General features: G+C 41.2%; 1 protein-coding gene across 1 annotated transcript in view; it reads left to right on the plus strand.

Annotated features, from left to right (window-relative positions):
• Positions 1 to 24,420, plus strand: part of DHRSX (dehydrogenase/reductase X-linked) — a 171,662-nt gene that overhangs the window by 141,442 nt on the left and 5,800 nt on the right. Inside the window, 1 exon segment of the mRNA XM_075736658.1 lies at positions 901 to 1,108. Within this exon segment, the coding sequence (XP_075592773.1) occupies positions 901 to 1,108 (208 nt within the window).

Raw genomic sequence — 24,420 nt, forward strand, 5'->3', positions numbered from 1 at the left:
TCTGGAAGTGATGCTGAGGCCTCAGTCAGGAGGAGCAGTTTAAGTAACATACCTGCTACTTTGCCTGGAACTAGCCTGCTTATTTAAAAAAAAAAAAATTGCTGCCTGCGTGCGGTGAAACCCAACTAATCAGCAGTTCCTAGAAGGTTTGACTTGAAGGAAAGGCAGATTCAGCATCCGGATGAGAGAGCTACATGGAAGTCTCGACAGGTGACATTTTGCCGTAACTCCCAGTATTTGTGTGCCTTCGTTGCACCTCCTGTTTGCCACAGACTCAGCCAGCTGTATATGGCATAACTGTGGTTACATTTGCAGCCTCTCTCCTTGCCCCATCTTTTTATCCATCTCTTTAGCTGTGCCTAATCTGGTGTGTCATTGAGGCAGGTGCAACAACTGCCTTACTCATACGTCCTGCGCCCAACACGGGAGCCTTCATCAGAAACTAGTAGGTCCTGCTGTAATACAAACAATAATAACCAGGAGTAGTATGATCAGGCATGGATTTACTGGGTGGGAATAGGGTATGTGTGTGTGAGAAAGGGCAGTGAGGAAGGGGAGAGTAGTTTGAGGGCCTCTGGGTAAATATATCCTGGAGATTGGTGTCTCAGCATTTCTAGTTTAAATAGTTCGACATAGAGATTCTGGCAGGTACCATGTAATCTTATTTTATTTTTTTCCCCCGCTATAAATCAGACTTGGTGTCTGATGGAATAATCACCAGAACTCCAGCAAACAACACGCCTGCCAGTGATAAGCCATTTCGTCTGACGACTCAATGTATAGCTATTTGTTTGCTGGATATTGCAAAATGCAGTACGTTTGATGTTTGTGCAATCATGTTTTGCTTATGATTGATTATTTTTATGTGCATCTCCCTCTCTCTTTCTCTCCTGTACACAGATATTCGTATTCACCCCATGGAGCCTATGCCCAAAGCAAACTTGCCCTTGTATTATTTACCTATCGACTACAGCATCTTCTGACTGCAAATGGAAACCATGTGACTGCTAATGTAGTAGACCCTGGAGTAGTGAATACTGAGCTCTACAAGCATGTCTTTTGGGTTGTAAAGGTGGCCAAATGGATGACAGCCTGGCTATTTTTCAAGGTATGCAGTTTTAAAAATAATTTTGTTGTCGTGCCCCTACGTTGTGAGAGCTGTAGTCAGCATGAAGCTGAAGGTGTTTCGGAGTTTATCATAATATACGGTATGTATTGGATTTCTCTGTGCTGATGAGATGTACAAACTCAGTAAAGACAGGCCTTCCCCAGAACAAACACGTAGGTTAAATGGAGGGAGCGAGCTCTCGCAGTAAGGGAAGGGAATGCCTTTCACTGCCCGTGCCCATGCACTGATGATCTCCGCCCTGATCTATCCGTGTGCCTTTGTGCGTGCATGGGGGCCGAACATCATCCTAACACGGAGCCAGAATATACAAAGTGTTCCTCGGAAATGTCTTGTACGTCCTCTTAATGAGAAGCAGACGTGATCTGGCACGCTGTACATGTACGCAACAGGTTACAGAGAGGAGGGCAAAGGGAAGAAGGAAGCTGTACAAAAATGGCGGTGGGAAGTGGCCATGCTCCAGGCTGTGTGGGCCCAGAGACTCGTGCTCTGGGAAGTGGGACAGTTTTCATTTAGCTTTCTCATCCTAATGCATACTTGTAATAGTACGTGATTTTGTATTATCTGTTCCTGGTCTGCAGTAGGAAACTTAAAGCTGTTTGATAAAACCGATCCAGAAGTGGGGCAGACCCAGTTACGGTTAACTTCAGTAACAATTTGTAGTGGTGTAAGTAGATCAATCTGAAATCAGTTTAGCTGCATAGGTGCAATCTCCTCATGCGGACAAGCCTTAGGAATACTTGTGCTGAGAAAATGTACTGCTTATAACTCTTTCAGAAAGTAGTTTTGGATTAAGTGAATGGAACCTGATTCCATTAGAGAAAATTAAATGTCCTAATTAAAATGAAGTATTTTAGATCAAGGGGCATGCCCCACAAAGCAAATTAATTTTAAACTTTGATATGGAAATATCACTAGCTTTAATTTTAGAAATGAAACTGGAGGCTGGAAGAGTAGCTGTAAAATCAGATGCAAACAAATAAACCCATATTTAAAAAAATTAATAGTATCTTCTGAGTACACCTTGAATATTGCAATAAAATTGTAATAGGAATGCTCATAATATGTAATGCATTCTTAAAGAGCAGAATGCAGCTTTGCCAGAACATATATATTAAACTTGTTTTGCCTCTTGGATTGCCATTTTAAATATCTCAGGTGGTGGTGTTTTTTCGTGGGACTTACTTCACCTTGCTAACAGAACAGTTTCATGTAGATGATCAGGTTGTGCTCAGCGTTTCCTCTAGAACCACAAAATTCTGACAAAATTTCCGTGTCTGAGAGTGAGAATTGAGTCTCTTCTTGTTTACAGCACTCAATCCCATTCAGTTTTATTCATGTGCCCTGGGAGACGTTTCTGTATTATAGTGACCACATTTAGGCACGGAATGGAATGTCATTGAACACACACAAAATGAGTTTGGCTTCATTTATCCATCCAATAAATATTTGATTATTTGTACAAGGGGGAGTCTCATACAGGTCTAATAGTAATGCTGCCTCTAGTTCCTGATCACTTCCTATTCTTTGGGTGAGATATTGCTCATAAGGAATTCTGCCTTGCAACAGGTGACAGAGAGACATACTGACTTGCATGGCAGTGCGATGTATGTACTGCCTGAAAAGCAAATGCATCAATTGCTTTTTGAGTCAGGATAACTTCGGGTTTGGATAACTGAATGCTTCAGTTATCAAGGTTGAGATTTTTACATTGTTGTATACCACTCAATGTGTTTTTCCTATAAGCCAAAGGACAGGGAAGCTGTTACTACCACTCTTCCCATCCTCCCTTAGACTTCTGAGCTCTGACTTCTCTTTGCTTATTGCTTATTGCTTAAGATATGTTTATGTATTCGGGATTGACTTTGCCTTCCTTTCTCACATTCAGGAGCACTTCATCACATAGGTACGCCCTGTTCAGCTCCGGCAGAACTGCATCACAACGCAATGTTTAGCTCCACGGCAAGCTCACGCTGAAAGCCTGCCTAGTGATTTCAGTAGCACTGTGCCAAGTGCCGTAGTATCCAGCATTCAAGCCTGGGTGGGTCTTGCGTTGGTCTCGTGCACTAGGGTAAATTTCTCCTGAGAAAAGTAAGGAAGCAAGTACAAGAAAATTCAGTTGTCTGATAATATTAGCTGATAGTTGGTATTATGGATTTCTTCTCCCCTGGAATTTCATTCCCAAGTGCACATATATGAATCTTCCTTCTAGGATTATGGCAGTAATGCGGTGAAAATGAGGTGATAGCTCTCTAGTCATATTGGCTCAACCTAACTTTTATCACCCTGAAGTATTCCAGAGCGGTTTCTAAATGCGTGCAGGAAATTACTTCAACCTGGCGTTCGTGAGAGCCAACACAGCCCAGATAGCTCCAGTGAGGAAATGCATCACAGATTTATCCCATCACATTCCCTCAGGAGAGTCAACATGTTGTTTGATTTAATTCCAAAATAGAGTGGCAGAGCCTCCACTGCCTTTAAATGCATTTTCTCCAACACTGGTCCCAGTTGCATTCAAGTCAAATACCTCCTAGGGATTGCAGCCTGGCCCCCACTCTCGCTGGGCTGCTTGTATTTGAGGCGGCTCAGTGCGGCAGACAAGGTTGTCAGCTCGGCATCCGCCTCAGAGGCGCCTCAAGATACTTAGGTACTTAAACAGATAAACCTATAGTCTCGTAAATAGGTCATGATATGTACATACAATTTACTCAAAGTATTAACAGCTTGAGTTTCTCGGAACTGTGAAATATTGTCTTATGGTCTTCATATGTAACTCAGAAAAATCTCTGCCAAATCAGTCTGAGTTTGGGGTTTTTTTACTCCAACAAGCTGCAGTGAGAGGCACCTCTGTAGAAATAAGGTAGGCCAAGCTAAAGGATCCGGTGACAGTCATAAAATTTGTGAAGTGAATGCCTGCCCTTTAGAAGTGATAGTTTCATTCTTCTCACCTCCATTCTTTGTCAGGAAACTTATTGTCTGCTGCGGTACTTGTTCTTTAAATTTCTGTTTTGCAAATGTTTTTTCTACATTTTTAATAAACAGGGATTGCACCTGTCACACGCAAGAGAGATATTATGTTTATGCCTTAAAGAAATAAATTGATTTCTACCCCTATGACTTCTCAGTAAATAAAAGCTGACGAGCTGTCACAGTCCTCTGCAGAGTGCAGTGAAATATGTCATCCCTTAGGAATTTTTAACATAAAGTCATCTTCTTTTTGAAGAGATATAGTCCAAACTAGTAAACAATAACTAATTAATAACATGATAATAGCCTAAAAAAGGTATTCATCGGGCATCAAATTGCAATTTAGCCAACTGTACAACACACCAGTTTTAGTGATGTGTACTGTCCAAGCTGGAAGCCAAGAAGGTACCATTTCCCTCTCAAGTATTTCTGCTTCTGCTACAGATACTGAATATTCATTCTTAAGCCAGATGGCCACTGCTTGTGATACAATTAAAATGCCTTAGAGCAAAAAAAAAATGTTGACTCCCATTAATGTCCAATAGCAGGGACTGTTTTGCTTCATATGACTTCATTATGCCATCAAAGTACAGATATTTCCAAATAGCAATGTTGTAAACTTCCCCAAAACCTTCTTTATGACAAGCCTGGTGAACGTGTCATTATCAGGTATAGAGCATTTGGATCTTTCAGCCGCCTCAGATTTGTATTTAGGAAGGCATGGTGGAAGGAAGACTGCACATCGGATCTTGTCTCAGCTGTCATTTCCAAAGATGTAGTGCCACATAAGTGATTATTGACTGACAAGCTGAAAATGAGTAGGATTAGTGACCCCACTGGCCTGTAAAAGTGAAGGGAAAGGCTTCAGGAACACAAGCTAGAAATCAGCCAATATACATTAGTTCATTTCTTTCATCTGTCAAAATAGGCTGAACTTTAGTGTAGTTTTCCTATAACATTTTTAAAGAAATGCTTCCAGTCTGTAAGTGCTGCTGGAAAACAAGATCTGTAGAACCTAGATTTGTCATTCATGCCAGAGGACATAGTCATGCAGGTCTTATTGCAGCATTTCTTATTCAAACTGTCCCTTTGGCACTGTGAATGTAGAAAATTCATTTCATCCTCCCCCCTCTGAGATGTCAGAAGACAAACACATCACCACACAATAACGCCAGCTGTAGAGAATGAGAATAATGAAGTTCTACAGCTGAAAGCAGCAATTCATCAGTATCAACATCTTCCATCCATGTAAGTGTGTGGTCCTCACGTAAAGCTAGTCTGGAATTTTCTCAAAAAATGACAACTTCTTGCAGAAACATGTCATTTGTGGTTAAATTTTACAAAAGGCTTTTCAGATCAAAAGTAGGATTCTGGTTAAAATCAGAGATAACAAAATGGTCTCCTTTATTCTAGTAACTCTGGTCTTTAACAGGTCACATTTTTGAACACATTGGTACAGGGATTTAAGCTTCAGAGCCACAGGGCTTCATTTTTCCATCCAATAAATCTTTGATTATTTGTACAGACATATAACGATTCTATGGGGAAAGATGGATGGACCCACATGAGAAGGCTGATGAGCAATCCACCTTTGAGCTCCCAAATCTGGGTGATATGGGTATTTTTCTTGCATGTGAATCCCGGGACTTGGGTAGGCAGCCAGGTGCTGCCTGTTACAGGGTATGTGGATGCAGCTTGGCTGCTTTATTTATTCTAACTGCTGAGCACTGTCCTAATTAGGATCAGACCCCTCTAAAGCAGGCTGACTCTCAATGCACACCTAAATAGCATTGGACCCTGGTCCCCACCAAACCTGTTGTCCCCCTGTATCCCAAAATATTATTTTTGTGCATGTTTTCTCAGGTCTAAGTAGTCAACATGTTTATATTAAAAGACACCTTGAGAGTTGCTAGAGAATGTTTAGATGGCAGGAAAGTGAAGGATTTGTGTTGCATGCCTTGGTGTATGGCACGCAGAGGGGTAAGGATGCTGTATGGGACAGGACAAAACGGGTGGGATTGTGTTGGAGTGCATCAGAGGGAGTCAGGGCTGTTGAAGTTCTTGTTCATAACTCTTATTCGGAGCAGTTGCTGGCACGATCTATCCCCAAACCACACCCAGGCTTCCTCTTAGAGGGTGCTAGTTGGAACAGGCCGAAACACAGCCATGGAGCGAGCAAAAAATGAAGCAGTGTGCACAGCCAGAGATCCATCTCATGTCATGTCTCACAATTTTCGTTGTTTGCTTAAAAAGAGAAAAGCATCCCTTTTATTTTCCTGACAGCGTGAAACAGGCAAACTATCCTCCATCTTTCAAAAGAGTTCACAGGACAGGAGAAAACCATCTCCATGTCTAACGCTGCCTGCAGTATTGACCCTTTTTAGCCTGGAAAATGGTCTAAAGAAACACAGGTTAAACCTACACTATGCACTGTGTAAAAACCTATGCTTGCCCTATGTGAAATTGTTTTGGAGCGAAACTTTTGGACTGTAAGCGACTGAAATGTTGTGATATCATTTTTCTGGAAGGTCAGAAACATATTGAAAACAGGTATTTGTGCTGTGTAAGAAAGGGTTTATCCCTAACTCTTGTCTGGTAGAGGATTGTTGATTTAACTTGATGGCTCAGGCAGATTCTTTCATTTTATCTGAAAGGAATTCAATTTGTATGCAAAAGAGTGAAAAAAAAAGAGTCTCTATATTGCTGTAATGAGAAGAGAGTAAGTAAAGAGTTAAGAAATTGTGAAAATATATGAGCCTAACCAGTGTTAGCACATCAGCACCTATCATCTTGTAATCTGTAACTATTGTCATATTCAGAACCCACAGACTTAGTTAGGAAAGACATTTTCCAGCAATCAATTTATTCCTTGCAAACATTTCTTGGCAGTACTTTCCTATGTATTTGGTTAATACCTTTTGTGTGGTAATCTAATCGCAGTCAGGCTTGTTGAAAATGGAGGAAACAAAAAAGGAAGACAATTTGCTGTGAACCAAACACATGCCAGGGACTCGGTACTGATTTCTGTCGGTTTAAAAGAAGGTAACCACAATGCCTCTAATGTAAAGGTCTCAAAAAAGAGGTTGAAAGGTTAGGAAATTAGAGAAAATCTTGAAGTTTCAACTAGACCATTAGTCTTTCACTTCCAATCCATAATCTTTATATTTAGGGATTATAGCATCACACAACTGTAATTGTCCCTCACACGCCTGGGAAGTTCTACCTCCATCACCAAGTAATTAAAATGCCATTTTCTTTCAGTCAGGTAATACAACGCTGTTGGAAACTTGAACCCACTGGCAGCAGAATACAGAGCAGGCACTAGTCTTTCTCATCAGCGTATGTCTCAGGTACCTCTTTGAGAGAGAGAAAGAGCAAGAGAGAGAGGAGACCACCCCAGCCCCACTGAAACGGCCCGTTCAGCAAGGGTAGGAACAGCGGTTACAGGCAATTTCTCTCTTCCATGTGAAAGAGCTATAAGTTAAGGAGAAAGACCTTGGAAAGTCATGCTACAGAGCTTGCAGGCGAGCAGCAGTTTGGAATTAGATCACTAAAATAACGAAATGCAGAGGAGGAGGTTGTGGGAGTGCATATTCATATATATATGCATGGACAGTTTGCCACCAGATGTGGTGTGCATTAATTAATATTTCTCTGGGGATGACCTACCTAAATTCCTTATTATGACTAATGCATCTACAACAAAACAATACTGACAAAACTTATATTGCAGAGCCCCATCACCTAAAGCCCCTACTCACTACAGAAAAACTAATTTTAGGAGGTTTTGGAGATATACAGGTACTCCTTTCCTGCTCTCTGAATGTGACAGTCCTTAATTTACCAGTAATCCAAGTAGACTGAAAAACCTTTCAATGTAAAGTAAGGAAACCCTTCCATGAACAACACAGACACAATTTTTAATGGTTACCCTGAGCTTTCAAAGGTTGACAGAACATGCCAAGTTCTGCCAAGAAGCTGAAAACATCCCCTTTTCCAGCGGTCTAAGGCATCTATCCCTGGAAGCCACCTCTGAGAGGTCTCCTAGTTCATAAATGTCTGCAATACGAATGCTTGCATCAGAGCTGTTCATCCAGTGATGTCTTCACGGTCACTGCTAGTACTGGATCTGTCTTATCCTAAGATAAATATCCTCAGTTGGCCAGATGAATCGAATCCTTCAATTGCCAGTTTATCCCTGTGAACGACGAAGGGGTCCCCTGGTGACTAGCTCAGCTGTAGACATCTGTGCTGTATAAAGATATAAAGTTAGTTAATATAAATCCCATCCCAAGGTACAGGACATTACATTATTTTAAAAACCAGCAATGTTATTTTAAAAACCAGTGATGCTAGTAAAGAACTGAAGATAGTATGGTTTTGGATGTGCACGGGAGAGAGTAGGAACTGGAAAGGTGTATTCACGTATCTGGGGCACACATAATCTGTAGTCAATCTGGTTTTTCAAATGACAGCTCTAAGGTGTTTGGAGTATCAGAGCATTTCCCGTATAAGTGTTCGTGGGCAGCCACAGGTGAGGAAATCCCAGTTACTTATGAAATGTAGTTCTCATATATGTTTACAATCCATCGTGTGCCTCCAATATTTATCACATAGATATTGCCATGCATTTATACGGATGGTTATGTGTACTCTCTGTATGTATTTATAATAGTATAATGTGTGTAACGAGAGAACCATGGAAAGCAAGCACTACTCGCTATTTGAGGAAGAACTGGAAACAGCAAATACAGTTTTTAAAATAACAGGATCATCTAGCACCCAAATTGTGAGTTTTGAGAAGTTTCAATTCAGAATTCACTTCAATAACTCTGGCTTTAGTAATGACTATAACAATTACGATTGTCAGCCCCAAACATTTGTGTTTGCATTTTAGAAAGGGTACTGATATACTGCAAGACGTAGTTCACATGGCTTGTTTTGTTATCATTATGTTCTCAACTAAATACATGAGATTAAGTGGATTTTAATAGATAAATATGAGAAGGGAATTTGGTGCAGTGGCTCTGGCCCCCATTTTTTCTAGAAGGAACTTGATCCTAGATGTGGCACAAGCACAAGTCGTTAATACAATCTGTCCAGAGTTAGTGGTTTCTATACATTATTACATATTTAAACATTCTCTTTCAATTGGGTCTGTGAGTCTCTTCAGGGCAAATGACTACGTTTGGTTGTTGCCATCTCAGTGCTGGGAAGGGGAAGTAACCACAGGAGTTACGTTACCACAGACCAGGCGCTCTGCGGGGAATACAGAACGTATGCAGAAGAGGATTTGGATGAAACCTAAGCAATGTGCAATAAAACAAGAATGAACTTGGACAGCTTATCAGGGATGGGATTTATGGTGGTATTTGTTTGGCCCTGTCACGCTGAGCTACTTTTCTGTCACTGGGATAGGAAGGAGGTGCTGCTGCTGGTCCTAGGCTCAGGCACCATCTGAAAAAATGAGTTGCTCCCGATGTCTCTTAATTGCTTACCAAAGTCTTGGAGCTAGCCACCACCAACTTATAAGCTTAACTTACCGTCCTATTAGTAGCTTATCAAATTTAGTATAGATGTTACCTTTTTGAATGAATAGCAGGGGCCAGCCTTGGTGCCCTGTGTCTGGCAGCCTTGTGTTCCCACGGTTTTGCTGCGAGCGGCGTTGTGCAATGGCTCTCCAGCTGCCTTGCATCCCCACAGCAGGCAGCAGTTTGCTGAGGCTGGACGTGTCTCAGGAAGCGCGGTATGGATCAACGTACTCAATATTTTTGCCTGCCAAGCTCTTGAGATGCAAAATGCAGTCTTCCACAGCGTCTGCCGCTTGTCGCATACTATCCTAAGATGATTAAAAATGTAGAGAGAGAAAAGCTGTCCCATTGTTTTTGGAACTCAGAGTGTTGAAAATAAAATTACACGCTATGAGTATATTTTGACAGGTGGCTTTGTTCTAAAAGTGAACGTAGAAAAGGCACAATGGGGCAGCATGCTTGTTTCTTCTGTCAGGGCTATACACTCTCCAGGTACAAAGGTTATTTTTATGACTGCCCAAGCTGTGAACGCAGCTTAGTCATTTCTCAGAGAGTTCAGTTATCACCACTCTCACATCATGACCAGTGATGACAACTTAGGCCCCATTTTTCTTTGCATATAAAATGATGACTTCCATCACCATGAAGTTTTGGTAATTCATCAGCGGCTTTGCACAAGTGTAGCTGATCAGAACCTGCTTAATAAGTAAACAATGCCCAAACCTAAAACCATCCAGGTCCTGATCTTATTGTGTATTCTTGTAGCGAGGATTATCTGATCTGACTTCACATCCTCTACACAGAGTACTGTCCTTATGTAAAGCATTTTACATGTCTAATCCTGCTTCTTAGAGGTTCTCCTTGATCTGGGGCTGGCCTTTTATATTTCTTGCCTGGTTTAGGTTTGTGGCGTGAGTGTCCTATTTTATATGCCTGTTATCTGGGGAAGTGGATTAAGGCTGGCACAGATACACTGAACCCTAATCGCTTTATAGGGCCTGCAGGTCTCCAGAGGTAGTAAGTACTTCAAATGTTTATAATACTAGATTCAGCTGATGTTGCTTGAAATCCATTCAACAGGCAGACCTAGAAGGCAGGAAGCAGAGAGTTTTACATAGTCCTTTTTTCTAAATTGCCCTGTTAATACTATTTTGTATACACTCAGTGCTCGGTTTTGGTGAGATGGTGGGTTTTTCCCCCTCGCATTGGGGCAAGCCTATTTCATATGAAACACTGTTTTCATTGAAAAATATATCCATTACCCAGTACCTTGGCTGTGTAACTTCTCCTGTGAGACTTTCAACCCACTCCGCACAGCACTGGGTCAAAGGCAGATTGCTGGTGAGTCATCTATTTCCAGCCTTTTAAAAAAGTGATAAAATATAAAATGTGTTTGTGCTGATATACCTGGATTTGTCATCTCCAGGTCACTACACAACAGTTTACTCAGAGGAGCCGAGGGGATTATAAAGCACCTCCAGTTCTCAGAAGCAGCACTTGTACATGTGATGCACAATCTGCCCCAGACTCTCCCAGTTGGAAAGAAAGCATTTGCAGCATTAGCATCGTTAGGCTTTGTAGATGTGAGCAGGTACCATCCTGCTCAAGGATGGTACCGGTGCTGTCACCGTTACCATAAAGATAACACATCTTTCATGTGTTAATTTCATTTTGGCTCTGTAGAAGCTCTAGGCAACAACTTTTTTTTTTCTTTTTTCTTTTTATTGTCAAGTTATATCATGATATCTAGTAATCGCCTTTAATCAAAATAAACAGGAGTGAGGTTGCTTTTAAGGAAACAATTTTGTCAAGACAATGCATTGAAGCAAACTGACTGGAAATATATTTACTTTGAGAAATGAGAAAGAAGTAAGAAGAAAGTAAGAAACTTGTTTCTAATCATTGGAATCAGACTCTGGAAAAGAAGTGCCTTCAACGAAAAGGAGATCTTTTATTGTCCTGGTCAAGAAATCTGTGCATGCTGTTAAAGAAATAAATTAGCCAAGGTAAATTGAAAACAAATCTGTAGAGATAATTGGCATAGCTACCCTGTTAATCTCCAAGCTGGGTTACCACAGCATTCTTCTAGAAATGGGTCAGTGCTCACAGACCCCTTCCACCAGAGAGGCCAGGCAGCGGGGGGCAGCTGCAGGTGGCGTGTGACACTTGTACCAGAGACCGTGGCTTCCCCTGTGTTTCCAGAAGCAGCTCAAGGCCATCGTCTTGGGCCTTCCTGACTGTCTGGTTTGCATCTAAAGTACCTTTGAGATGATTCGCTTTGGGGAGGCTTGTAGCCCTGCTGGAAGCCAGCTGAGGAGCTCCAACTGACAGTGTCCAGAGTAGACTAGCGGGGGTTTGCACAATGATGATTTCCATTCCTAAAACGTCCAGAACAGAGAATTTGGTTCAGGATTTTGCCTGAGGGGAAGAAAGGTATTCTTACATTCCTGTTTTGTGATGCCAGGTCTGCCTCACCTGAATTGTTCTTCTCACTGCTACTTGCCATATTTTTCTTATGGAGAAATTATACTGCGCATTTTAAAATTTTATTCCTTTGATCGTTTTTTTGTTTGGGGTTTTTTTGGTGGACTTCTTTTTTATTTAAACCATGGTGTGGTATTTTAGAGGGGGCAAAGCTGGGTTCTTGGCCTTTCTTGGGTGGGTCTTTCAAATCAGAGCAAGAGACCTGCTGCAAACTACTGATCATGGAACCCTTATGATAGCTGAGATGTGTTGATGCTCCAAATTACTCGACTAAAGCTTTGCTCTCTGATATCAATACGTCCCTAGATTTAAAAATAAATCCTTTGGATTATACTGAAAATTTGAACTGTCAAGAAATAAATGGTGTGGCGAACTGAAACATAGGTCTCTTAAGCTGCTCTGAATTTGGCTGTATTTCAGTAATCTCTCATTCACCTTCCATTGCTGTCAGCAGCCTGTAGGGTTTCTTTTATATTTATGATGGAAATATCTGTCTATGAATCATGTCACTGAGATGTATGTGGTTTTGCCACTTCAAGGAATTAGTAAACAGCGCATACTTTCTCTGCTAAAGAACACCGCATTACTGGATCATTTGTACCAATAGGTATTTCTTCATGTAAACGGCTTTCTTGCATAAAAAATTCCTTATTTTCATGTGTGGTAGGTAGAAGGTATCTTTGTTAAAGTAAGTGCATGTACCTTCATTTCTTGTTTTCCCATATTTTCCCTATCAATTTTTATTGATAAAAATTTTGTTGACGGTAGGTATTTAACAGACTTTTGCAAGTAGTTTCTTATTACAGTTATATAGTGCCTTTATCATAGCAAAATAGATGTTTCTAAAATGCAGGAGTCTGGTGTATCTTTCATGTTTTGGAGTCTCTTTGCTAAAATCTGTGGAGATTAGATAAGTTTCATGTTAAAATATCACTTACCTTCAAGTATAGAACTTTTTGATATACAAAATTATATTAATAAAAAAATCATTTTTAATTGTATACTAAACAAAAATGTAACCTACTGTAGCTTTGCAAGTTAAATGTATATTATTAAGTAGTTTTCAATAACATTCTTTCACTCTTAATTTCAGTCACCTGCAATACCTAATAATTTTTAGGAAAGCTAGACAAATAGCTCTAACAAAAAAGCAAAGCGCTGAATATTTTGGAAGACTGCAAGATCCTTTTAATTTGATCTGCTGTTTGTTATTGTCACTGTAGATTATGGATGAGAATACCTGCAATTATCCTCCATTTAATATACTTTTGAATTGGAAGAAAGGGCAGAGCTACAGTGCAGCTGGCAAGTAGTCAGCTAATCTCCATTGCAGGCGTTTAAAACACCTCTTCAGTGCGGCTTCTTAATGATAAAATACGTAGGGCTGGCTTTTCTGACAACCAGTGGAACATGATAGATGATAGTAACCTTTTCTTTAAATTAAACTGAAAAGCAGGAGCAAGCAGGGCAGTGCGCTCAGGAGTATGAGCTTTGGGATAGCAGCTTCCTTTCCTGCTCCTCATGCCATAAATACATATTTTTATGTTTATTTTTGAATTATGTCAATATATTCTGGGCTATATTCTCATGTCCATTTCATTGAGCATCCTTCAAACTTTATAGTTTTGAAATAGTTATATTTGTACTTATTTACTGTAGCAGCAGTTAGCGCAGGCCAGAGGAGTGTCCAGATTTTAATTCCTTTTTTACACAAAAGCAAACTCTATGAGCAGGGATAACTCTCTACTACCTGCAAATGAGGTGTATGCTGAGAAAATCTGTCTCATTTTGTAATTTTTCATACTTGACTAAATAAAAGAAAAAAACTGAATGAACTTTTTTTGCTTAGGGAAACATTTTCTACAAGAACGTGTACCTCAGTGCTATTTTCTCTTCACGTTTCTTTTTGTGGTTGGGGGGGGGGGGGGAGTTTCTGCTGTGGTCATCTTTTTAAATTCTTCATAACATTAATTTCGACTAGAAGAGGAATCTGCCTCATTTTTCAAGAACCAAACCGCATTTCTCCATTTTATTATATTAGTGATTAAAAAATACTGATGCTTTCTTCTGCAAATCTGTGATAAGACACACAAATCTGATGATTTCTACTTGCAGCTGGGCATTTATTCCTTCTTTGAAAATCTCTCCTTCCTCTAGATGCTGCTGGTAGCTGTTGTCAGTTGTTTGAGTAGCTGTACTCTGATGGCAGGCACGAAGTTGTCTATTCATTTCCTAAACAAAGATCAGATGTTTGTTCTGGAGTAAGCAGACTGATTTGCAGTTAAAACCTAATGTAAAGGTACATCATTTCAGACTATAAACCAGCCACTTCTCAAGCTGCGTGTGATTCAAAAAGTAGAAAAAAGTGAGAGCCAGGGGTAATCAGCTTCTTCACTGCCCTGTGCATCTGGGGTGTTCATTTACGGCAGTGAAGAACAGATGGGTTATTCTTTCCCCTGTGTTGACAGAGGAGAATTCAGATTTGTGCCTTGGACTAGTTCATGCTTTTCCCTTGCTCTACACGGAGATGCCGATAAAAACCAAGGCAAAGGGCTGTATTTAGGGAATTAGGCCAATGGGAACTCCCCAGTTCATTTTAGAAGCCAGTGATAAATCTGTCTCCATGGGAGACTGCCACAAGCATTGAGACACATCACCTCCAGCTCTGGCCACTTCGCGTACTTCCAGTTACTCTGAACAATAAACCATTGCACACTGAAAAAGAAACCAGGAAGACTTTAAAAATTTGAAGTCCTACAGGGTTTATTGGGCCCGTGAGAGGTGAGGTCTTCATCATTTTGTGACTGACGATGTCTTATGCAAGAAAGAGGTTTGCACAGAGTCCCATGGCTACAGCGCTGCGGTAATAGTCATGCCACTGTTGGCTGTTAGACTTAATCCATCAGAAGTCTAGCTTTTGCATTTTATTCTAGTGTCTTTAATATATTCACACTAACCTTTAATATATTCACATTATTGAGGGAAAAATTGCACTGGGACGAAGGAACAAAGGCAAATATCACTGAAGAAATTTTAAATAATGTTCAGATCTCTTGTGGGCATTGATTCATGTGCTTCGTGGTGTCAATAAGTGTTTGTGAATTGCAGCCATTTTTTTCCCTCTGAACAGAGCATTACTCCTGAAATATAGTCATTGCCTATTGATTAGCTCTATAGTCATTTTCATGCATCAGTAATTCCGATAAAAAAATAAGTAACACTTATTTTAGACCAGTGTGTAGGATCTGTACATTGTTCATTAGTAACTGAAAGGAGTCTTTAGAATATTTTTTTTAGTGCAGAGACCACATTGACATTTTCAATAGCCATAAGTCTCAGGATAAATGGAAAAAGTCTTAAGGGCTTTTTTCTGCTGTTGTTTTTTTTGTTTCTGTTTTTCGATGGGGGACTTGTAAACGTTCTGCTGTCTCAGGACAGGGCTTCAATAAGAAGGACATATTTGTTACTGTTTGGTGCTAATGTAATTTCCTGGTTTTCATACTGTATAACTCTCCTTTTAATCCCAATTGTTGGTAACGTGCTATTTTTTGATTAAATGATGAGACCTGAGATTCAGCAAGGAGAAAATAATTAAAACTATTTGTTTCACAGACTGTCAGCAGCTATTAGGGATTAGACAAATATAAATTAAGGGGTTTTTTTTTCCCCGAGCGATGTTACAGACTTTGGAAAGTTCACAAACAATTGTAATCCTCTTTTATTGAGCACAGATTTAAAAGTAAAGGTCAGTTATGTTTTGGTCACTGAGGAGTTTATATAATTCGTAAAAAAAAAAAAAAGTTTATATAAAAAGCATGCTGCTTGGGAAACTCTTGCTTCTCGATTGTGGCTCCTTTACAGAGCTCAGGGACTAAAAACCGGTCACATCAGCTCAGCAGACATTTGCAGAGCAAAGGGGGCTTTGCAGCTCGTCCCTCCAGCCGCAGGAGCGGCTCATGCCCCGGGAAGGGCCGAGCAGTGGCAGGGATCGTGGCTGATGCTGGTGGCCTCCGCGCCCTGAGCCCAGCCCCAGCCCCAGCCCCACTCTCCTTCCCTGCAGCTCTGCGCGTCCAGCAATGCAACATGCCGTCACACCACCATAGCGATGCCCCTTGCGATTTTGCCGCAAGAGGAGCTTTGTTTTCTGTCCTGCTCTAAGGGCTTGGCACTGCCTGTGGACCCACCATTTCTCCTGTCTTCTCACATTTGGCTGGGTCAACGTATTGATGAGGTTTCACCTAATATTTGCCTCTGCTTTCTCTACTATCAGAAGGCTTGGGCTTGCTCCTTTGTTCGCTCCAGAGATAGTAAGAGCCATCTGCCCCAAGAGCTTGTGCCTTGAAGTCTGCTCTCCACCCCTTTTTGGTTTCTGAAGGGGCTCAGTGACACGGATGGGTGATCCGAGGAGGGCAAATGTCAGTGACCCTCCTCTACGTGGCATATGGGCTGCAAAAACGGATCTGACCCAATGGGGCAAGTGCCCGGCACGCTGAGGTAGGAACCACACTTGGTGAGGCTGCAGCGAGGGCCTGGCAAGAGGCATTTAGGAATTTAGGAGGAAAAGGGAATGAAGAAGAGCTGAGACTATCTGTGAGTTTGTCATGGGGCATGATGAAAGGGCAGGCGGAGGAATGGGTGAAAGTTTAGACTGCAGACGTGCTTTGCATACCACCTAGAGAAACGGAGTCCTAATCTTGATTGGAACAATTCAATTCCGCTGTGAAGTACATATTAAATAACAATAGGCGGCTGCAGAGCTGTGCAGACTTGCAGGTGAAGAGCAGAATTTTAAGCAAGCTGCCGGGCGGGCAGGAGAGGCAGCGGGGAGGGCTGGGACAGGCGGTTTGCACTGGCATTCAAGCCTCTGCTCAGACCTCAGCCCCTATTTTTACGAGTTAAAAGCAGTTACTAAACCGCAGCACAGTTCTGCATTAATTCAACTGGAATTTTTCCCGGGAAGCAGAAGTTTAATCATCTGGAGCATTGCTGTTTGCAGTGCATCACCACGAGCGAGCGAGCAGGGAGGGCTCATTGATTGGACTCTCAAGGCAAACGGACGTGTGTAGCAAAACGGCATTACCAAAGAGCGTAGTTCAATACAGGCTCCCTAAACAAAGTGAATTATTTCAGCACCAGATAGTCCATAACACGTATTTATCGAACTGCAAAACCTCATAGTATTTGTTTCCCATTCTAAACAACTGCTTTAACCTTTTAGTCAAAAAGCCCTGTGAATACAAGCGCAACAGAAATTCTCCCAGGGCACTTAATAAAAAGAAAAGGTTAATTCTCACTGCGTTGTTTTGGCTATTGATAATTCTCCAGGTGTAAGTCTCTGGGTCGTAGCTGCCTATGCCCTTAATCACTCCAGTATCAGAAGATCTCTGCAGAGGCAGGAGTTACCTGAGAATGAAATAAAAGGAATATGAATATTTTTAAGATTCTTGCCCCACAACTTTTTTTTCCTTTTTTTTTTCCCTTCAGTAGCAGGCTGGGGAAAGACTTCAGGTGTGGAAGTGAATAAATGTTTTTTTCTCCTTTCCAGTTTTTCATTGTCCTCCTTCAGGTAATGAGATTTCCCACAATGAATCCCATTTTTGGAACTTGAACCAATTCTTCCTGCGACACGAGCACAGACTGTTGGTTTAGTCATTCACACAGGACTGGGGTATACCGTGTCACCTGTACAGCACCATGACACTTCTGCTGTGACTGCTGTCATCCGGCAAAGGAAACAGGAACACGGGAAGGACCACATCTGTCACCAAATCCAGCCCTGGCCTTTGCAGGGGAGATGTTTTTTCACAAATTAATGACTCCATCTGCTACTTTAACAAAGATTTACAAAACGGCTTAGAAATAAGCCTGGGTATTAAAATTAACAAATTCACTGGATAGTGAATCTAGGTCTTGCTACTTACTAGTACTAAAGAATTTTCAGTATACCCCACTTCCCTGCTTTCCTTTATCTGTTCCACTGGCAAGAACTGCCACCGTTGTTTTTCTTTCCCTGCCCTGTTGCAAATTAATAACGTTATCACACACACCCCCAGGCTAACACCCCCCCTCTGCACTACGAGCACCAGCCTGCCCTTCTTTCAGACCATTTAGCTGATCAAATGTGATGAGTTTAAACTCAAGAATAATTGTTTTCAAGATGGAAGATTTTTGCTTCCATCTCAGACCCGGGGAAGCATGTGTGGTTTAGAGTTTGCGTGTTTGCTCTCTCTATCATGAGCTCTGCGGTAAAAGATATGATGCCTCAGATCTTGTCTGACATAATTTTAGAAACATGACTAATCTCATTGAAATCAATGGCACTCTTTGCCTGTCTAAAGTTATACATGTTCTTTGGGGCTCTTCTGAATTGAAGCCATCGATAGGTTCCTTGGCGGATAGTAAAGAGCCCCGGGGTCGATTGATTTAAACAAAGGGATTTAAGTTACAGAGCTTATACTCACTTTCGGTCTACACAATAAAAAGCTTGATTTGAATAATAAGATTCAGTCCTCTTTTGCATTTGCATTTTTAGTTACTTTTTTAAAAACGGGTTGATTCTGGTGGGTTAGTACGCATTCAGATATGTTGATTTGCAACTGAATATAGCCTTTGCCTTTAAATTTAGTACTTCTCTAGGGTAACTGAGAGGGTAAGCTATGCAGACAGCTCCAAAATCGTATGTTTTCAGAATATATCTGTGATTTTATGACTTCAGCATTCTGTTGTGATAGAAAATGGGAAATGGTAGTTTCGTTTACAAGATGACTAATTTTTTTCTTTATTCGTTTTACAAACTGTTTTCAGATGAAATATGGCTTTAATTAAAATGAAGAGAACTGTCATTTTTAAAGGGGTTTATTACTTAAACAGAAATACCTTGAACTTATTGGACACATTCTTCTCATCAAAACCGAGGATGTATAATCTGTAATTACTGACTTGAACTAACTAATTCTGTTTACTGTATCTGTCAGATAGGATTAGAAAATCTGAGCCACCCTCACCTATTTCAATTCTTCACTAAAATAACTATAGAAAATTAGCCTACTCTTCTTATTTTCCATCTTTGGAGCATGTTACTAGGGACAGACCTAAATTACCCCCTTGTTTATATCTTTTTGGTTTATTGTTCAAGATTAAATGCTGAAATTGCCAGCAACTGGAATTATAAGAAACACAAATTTGCAGAATAATATTCCTTCCTTCCCCATCACTTTTTATCTGTCTCCCAGTTTGGGCTTTCTCCTCTCAGCGTGGGGAATATTACAAAACTATAATTTAAACACAATAACTATATAGAAAATGGACACCCAGACCAGTTGGGGCAAGGACAATGCTAAGTGGTATTTGGCGATCTGCTTGAAGGTTCTTCCTTCCAGCCAGCGCAGCTACTGCAGGACTGTCATGCTTCAGTCCCACAGAAAGCTTCAGAGTCGCTGAAAGAGAAAAGGGGACGAAGGCTGAGAATCAGGGTGAGAGTAAGTGCTGCAAGGTGATGTCTCTTTTCCCATGCAGGAGCTCTGCATGGAGCAGACCCATCAGCAGGATGCATGGTAGCCCAGCTAGCATGCCGCTGCAATGTAGATGTGAGAAATCTGGGGGAAAGTGTATTTTTGCTTTCATCCCTCCCATCTTCCCAGGTGTATTTTCATCTTGCATGCTATTAATGCAGAAATGTAGCACCCTGTAGTCATTTGGGTTTTGTTTGTGTGCTTTACTATTTCTGGTCCCCATCTTTGCTAGCACAGGCACACAGCCTGCCTGGGTCCTGGAGGAGAAGTGTCCTCCGCTGACATTACCTGGTGATCAAGAAAGGGATTTGCACCTTCTCACCTGAGCCTTCTGGTTTTCATAAGTGCCTCCAGCGGGCAGGTGAGAAACCTGGGCTGGCAGCCAGCCTCTCCCAGCCCCTCCGCCCGGCTGAGCCCACGGGTGGAAATAGCCCCGCTGCTGTTTGGGGTGCAAAATGGGGGTTGTGGCAATTTAAAACAGAAGAGGCTGTGAAATAGCTGCCGGCCTATGTAATTTTGAGTTATTTCATTTTGCCTGTGTTCTGTGCAGTCTTTATGCTTTTTGATGTTGTAGCTTGTAAAGGGTTTTCTATATTGTGGTTATCTTTTAAATATTTAGGAGTTCCATGCGTGTCCTGAGTGCTTATAAGCATTTAAAAAAATAGCAGTCCTTTTAAGAAAGTTGTGAAGTTGGAGATAAAAGTGTCAGTTTCCATTTTCTGAGAAGGGAAAACAAGATATATGGGCATAGTGACTTGTCAAGTGCTGAACAGTAAGTAAGAGTAGAGATGACGGTAGGGTGCTACAACTGAGAAGTGGTCATATATCTTATGCCTGAAGTCTTGTGTTTTCAGCAAAAGCCAGTAAAGACTTTGTGTGAGCAGGCGGGTAGTAAAATAAATAAATTGCTCAGAGGTATATGCACTCAGGAGCATCCTCTTCAGCACTTAGAGCCTTGGCCAGCACAGAGAGCCGTGTCTCCTACTCTCTGGAGCTGGTAAAAATGCAGCTACCATTTCAAATGTAAACACTTCTGTGTGCTTTTCTGTGTTGTTTCCGTTTGATTGCCAAAATCTGGCATCATTTGAAAAAATTCAGCAAACTAAAGATGACCCACGTGCTGGTAGATGATAATGCATGAGAGAACGAAACTTCTAAAGCTTTTATGGTTGGTTGTTGTTTTAAGTCCTCTTTAATTTTGATCCATTCACATTTTGAATCATATTTCAATTTTGTTTTCAACTAAAAAATTGGGCATATGTTATTAAATGATGCAGATGTTCCAGCCACTACCTATCAAAGAGGTTTCTAAGAGCTTTGTTGGAGGGAGGAGTAGTCTTATACTCTTATTCATATTTCTCAGATAGTAATAGTTCAAATCTTAGTAGAATTAAAGCCTTGCATAGTTAATAAAAATAACAGGATCATTCCTTAGCGTATATCCAGCATGAATACTAAGCTGTAATTAAGTATTCTTACTTAATGATAGATCAGTCTACATCTTGGAATGAAGAAGATTATATTGAATTGCTCACATGATACTGTAATTATGGCCATAGAGCTGGTAGTAAACAAATAAATTGTGTATTTTCCTTTGCAAACACAGTGAAGGAGTAACAGCCTAGTGCGCAAGGCATCAGGATTAGATTTAGGAGGCTCATTATTTCCTCATCCCTTCTCCTGACTTGCACATTTGCTTCAGTAGATCACTTTGCCTGTCTGTGAATAGAGGCGTTGCAGAAAATCCCAGATTATGTGAAGATACCCAGGACAATTCTGAGTGCTTGAAGTGAGGCATCCGCAGCAATAGGTGGCTGCAGGACATCACCTGGTTTCCAGAGGGCTGGGTAACCAGAGAGCCGTGCTCCCAGAAGAGGCTCCAGCATTTTGTGAAGTACATGTACTCTCTCGGCTCTCTCCTCCTGTTATTGCCTGCCTCATTTCCTAGAGACTGGATGTTCTTCCAGCAAGTGACTGTCTCTGGCTGGATGTTTATGCAATGTCTGGGGCAGCAGGCTCCTATCTGTTGAATTTTGCACACAGTTACTGAGCTGAGTGAGGTAACAAGTGTAATGTAATTTGAGTGGCTGAAGCGATATCTCGGTTCTGACTTTGAAGACATCGCTGTCTGCTGCAAAGCAAGCTTAGGGATCAACCTTCAGGCAAAGTAATCTTCCTCAATGCACTTGACTAAGTGAACAAAGGATTCGGTTATGATTAATGGCTTTGACCCAAAGTTTCAAGTCCCTGTTCAAATTCAGTCATGTAAATTGAGTTCTTGATTCCGTTTTAAAAATTGCTTAAAACTCAACATTGTTCTTCTAGTCCTCCATTTCAGCAGTTTAGAAAATGCAAAGTATGGATCCACAAAAATCACTGAGGTTATATTGCACTTCTAAGTGAGAGAGATTCAGTTTGAAATTTAGACACGTACATTTATTTTTGTGGTAACTGCAAGGGAGTTCACTGTTGAAGCTGGTATTTGAAGTCAATGGAGATCTCTTCAGTGCGGCCCGGAAAGCTGGCCAGCCAACATGGGCTTCATTCAACTGCCTGATAACATAGGCATCTGATGCTATTTGAGATGACCCAGATGTCCTACTTAGTCTGAAGCAGCTGCTTTGGAAAAGGAGGGTTCAGAGCCATGGCCACTGTCTTCCTCAGTATACCCTTGCTCATGTTTTGAGTCTTACAGAAGAGTCATCCCGGGGCTTCAGAGTAGAGCTGCTTGGTGATTTTCCAGCAAAACAGATTTCTCAGAAGGCATTGCTTTGACATGAAACAAAGTGAAACCTTCCACCATTGACTCCATCAAAAGATTCATGGGAAATCAGGCATTCAAGGCTGCATGCCTGCCTGCTTCTTGGGGGGTCTGAGCAACAGTCTGACCCTGGCAGTCCTCTGGGGACAGTTCTTTTCTTCCATGGTCTACTTGGTCTACAGGCTTCCCAGCCACAGGGGGCTCATGTGAAGATGAGCTAGGGTTTCCTAGGCTCTCTGTGTACCTGGATTTTTTGGAAAGATCTTTCCAGAAAATTTGGTGTCAATAGAAAGGGAAGGAGATATTCAGGATTAGATACTCTTTGTGTCTGTTTGCCAGCTATCTCTGCTTCTGTTCTTTACAGCATCTTGTGCTAGGATGCTCAGGGAAAAACTTCTCTTTTTCCCAGAATAGGCATGAATTATTCATATTATAAAAGCTCCTTTCCTTCAACATTTTGGTATTTTTTTAGTTTTAAAATTGCCTTGTGTTCTTAATTCATCAATGTTTCGTCTTTTATTATATATTCATAACTTTGATTCAGAAACGATTTCTCTGTAGCCACAACATTGTCAGGAGAAAGGCTTCACATTTTAGCTCAGCCATTTCTGTTTGTAGCTGCTGTCTTTTTTAAAGATGAAATCTAAAGAGTTTTATTATGGAGTGAATTTATTAAAGGATTCTCTTTGCTGTGAGTTGGGGATTGAAGAGAAATTAATTTGATGGTGCTGACTGGGTCTCTAGGGAGAACTGTATATTCAATAAAACATCTCTATCTCTTTCTGGTCTATAATCAAGGCAGAAATTGGGTAGAAAGAGAATAATAGTGAGCTACATAGGAAAGAATAGGAGTAGAAAGAGAACGCAGATGGAAACCAGGGCTTCTGAGTGAAGGCAGAGATGTCTGAAAAGCCGTGCTGCCAGACCTCTCTGGCAGCTTTGGCTTCCTAGGGATCTGACAGTTGGTCCCGGCCACCAGTCTCACCAGGACTTACAGTCAGCTGTTACAGCCTTATTGATCAAAGGTTGCTGAACATGTCCTTACACCTGCGTAATGGTTTCCTTTCTAGCCTTTGTTTCCGTACTCAGTGTTTCAACTGATTACTTTTTGGCTGGAATTTTCAAAGCAAGGATCACGTTAGGAGGTCTAGACACTGCAGAAGTTATACAACAAGCACTGAGCGCATGTAGCCCGTGTCTTCACCAGGAGGCTGTGACACTAGAGCAGCTGTTGTTATTTCACCTTGGAGTCTTGCGCCTGTAAGTAACCTGGTTTTGAAATGATTCGGTAGTTCGCAGATCATAGTAATCGGTGCTCCCTGGAACACAGGTAATTTGTTTCTCACAAGTTTGTTTGCTTTAATATTCATGGGAATGCAAACCCATTTACTCCATTTCTGACAGTTTTCAAACTATTTGTGTTGCGGTGGCTTTGTGTTTGCCCTTGTTCCTGAGAGTCAAGCAGTGCATTGAGGGTGACTGGGTGTCACCCTTCCATTAGCTGCCAGCAAGTAGATGAAAGACTTTGCTGTACCAAGTAACAGTAATTTCTTGTTCTCATTCTTGTTGCTAAACCCCACTGTGCATATGCGTAGTACTGTTCAGGTATCCCAGATGATCGCTGTCTTTCCTGAGAAAAGATAGAAAATGCAGAAAACTCTGTATATACAGAGTTTTTCAGTCCAGAAGCAAGTTAGGAAAATACTAACATTGGCAAAACATTACCAGAATAATTAATGTTGAGAAAAGTAAAAGAATGCTGGCAAAAGTGCCTGAGTGCTGGCAAAAAATGCCCAGAAGATGGCCTGTTCCATTCCTAGCTGGAACCTGGGAAATTTGTCACTAGCCAGAAACATGTCTTGTTATCTGAGCCAGGAATGGCCTGATGGAAACTCACCCCTTTAAAAAAGCAAAACCATAGAGCAAACACCCTGAACCCCTGTGACAAAAAAAACTCTCTGACAGCTCCTTTAACTCATCAGACCCAGGAGTAGATTTCCCAACTGGAAAGCACATGACATAATGGATGTGAGTACATGA

Source organism: Balearica regulorum, chromosome 1 (assembly GCF_011004875.1).
Source record: "Balearica regulorum gibbericeps isolate bBalReg1 chromosome 1, bBalReg1.pri, whole genome shotgun sequence".
In the NCBI taxonomy this organism is placed as follows: Eukaryota; Metazoa; Chordata; class Aves; order Gruiformes; family Gruidae; genus Balearica; species Balearica regulorum.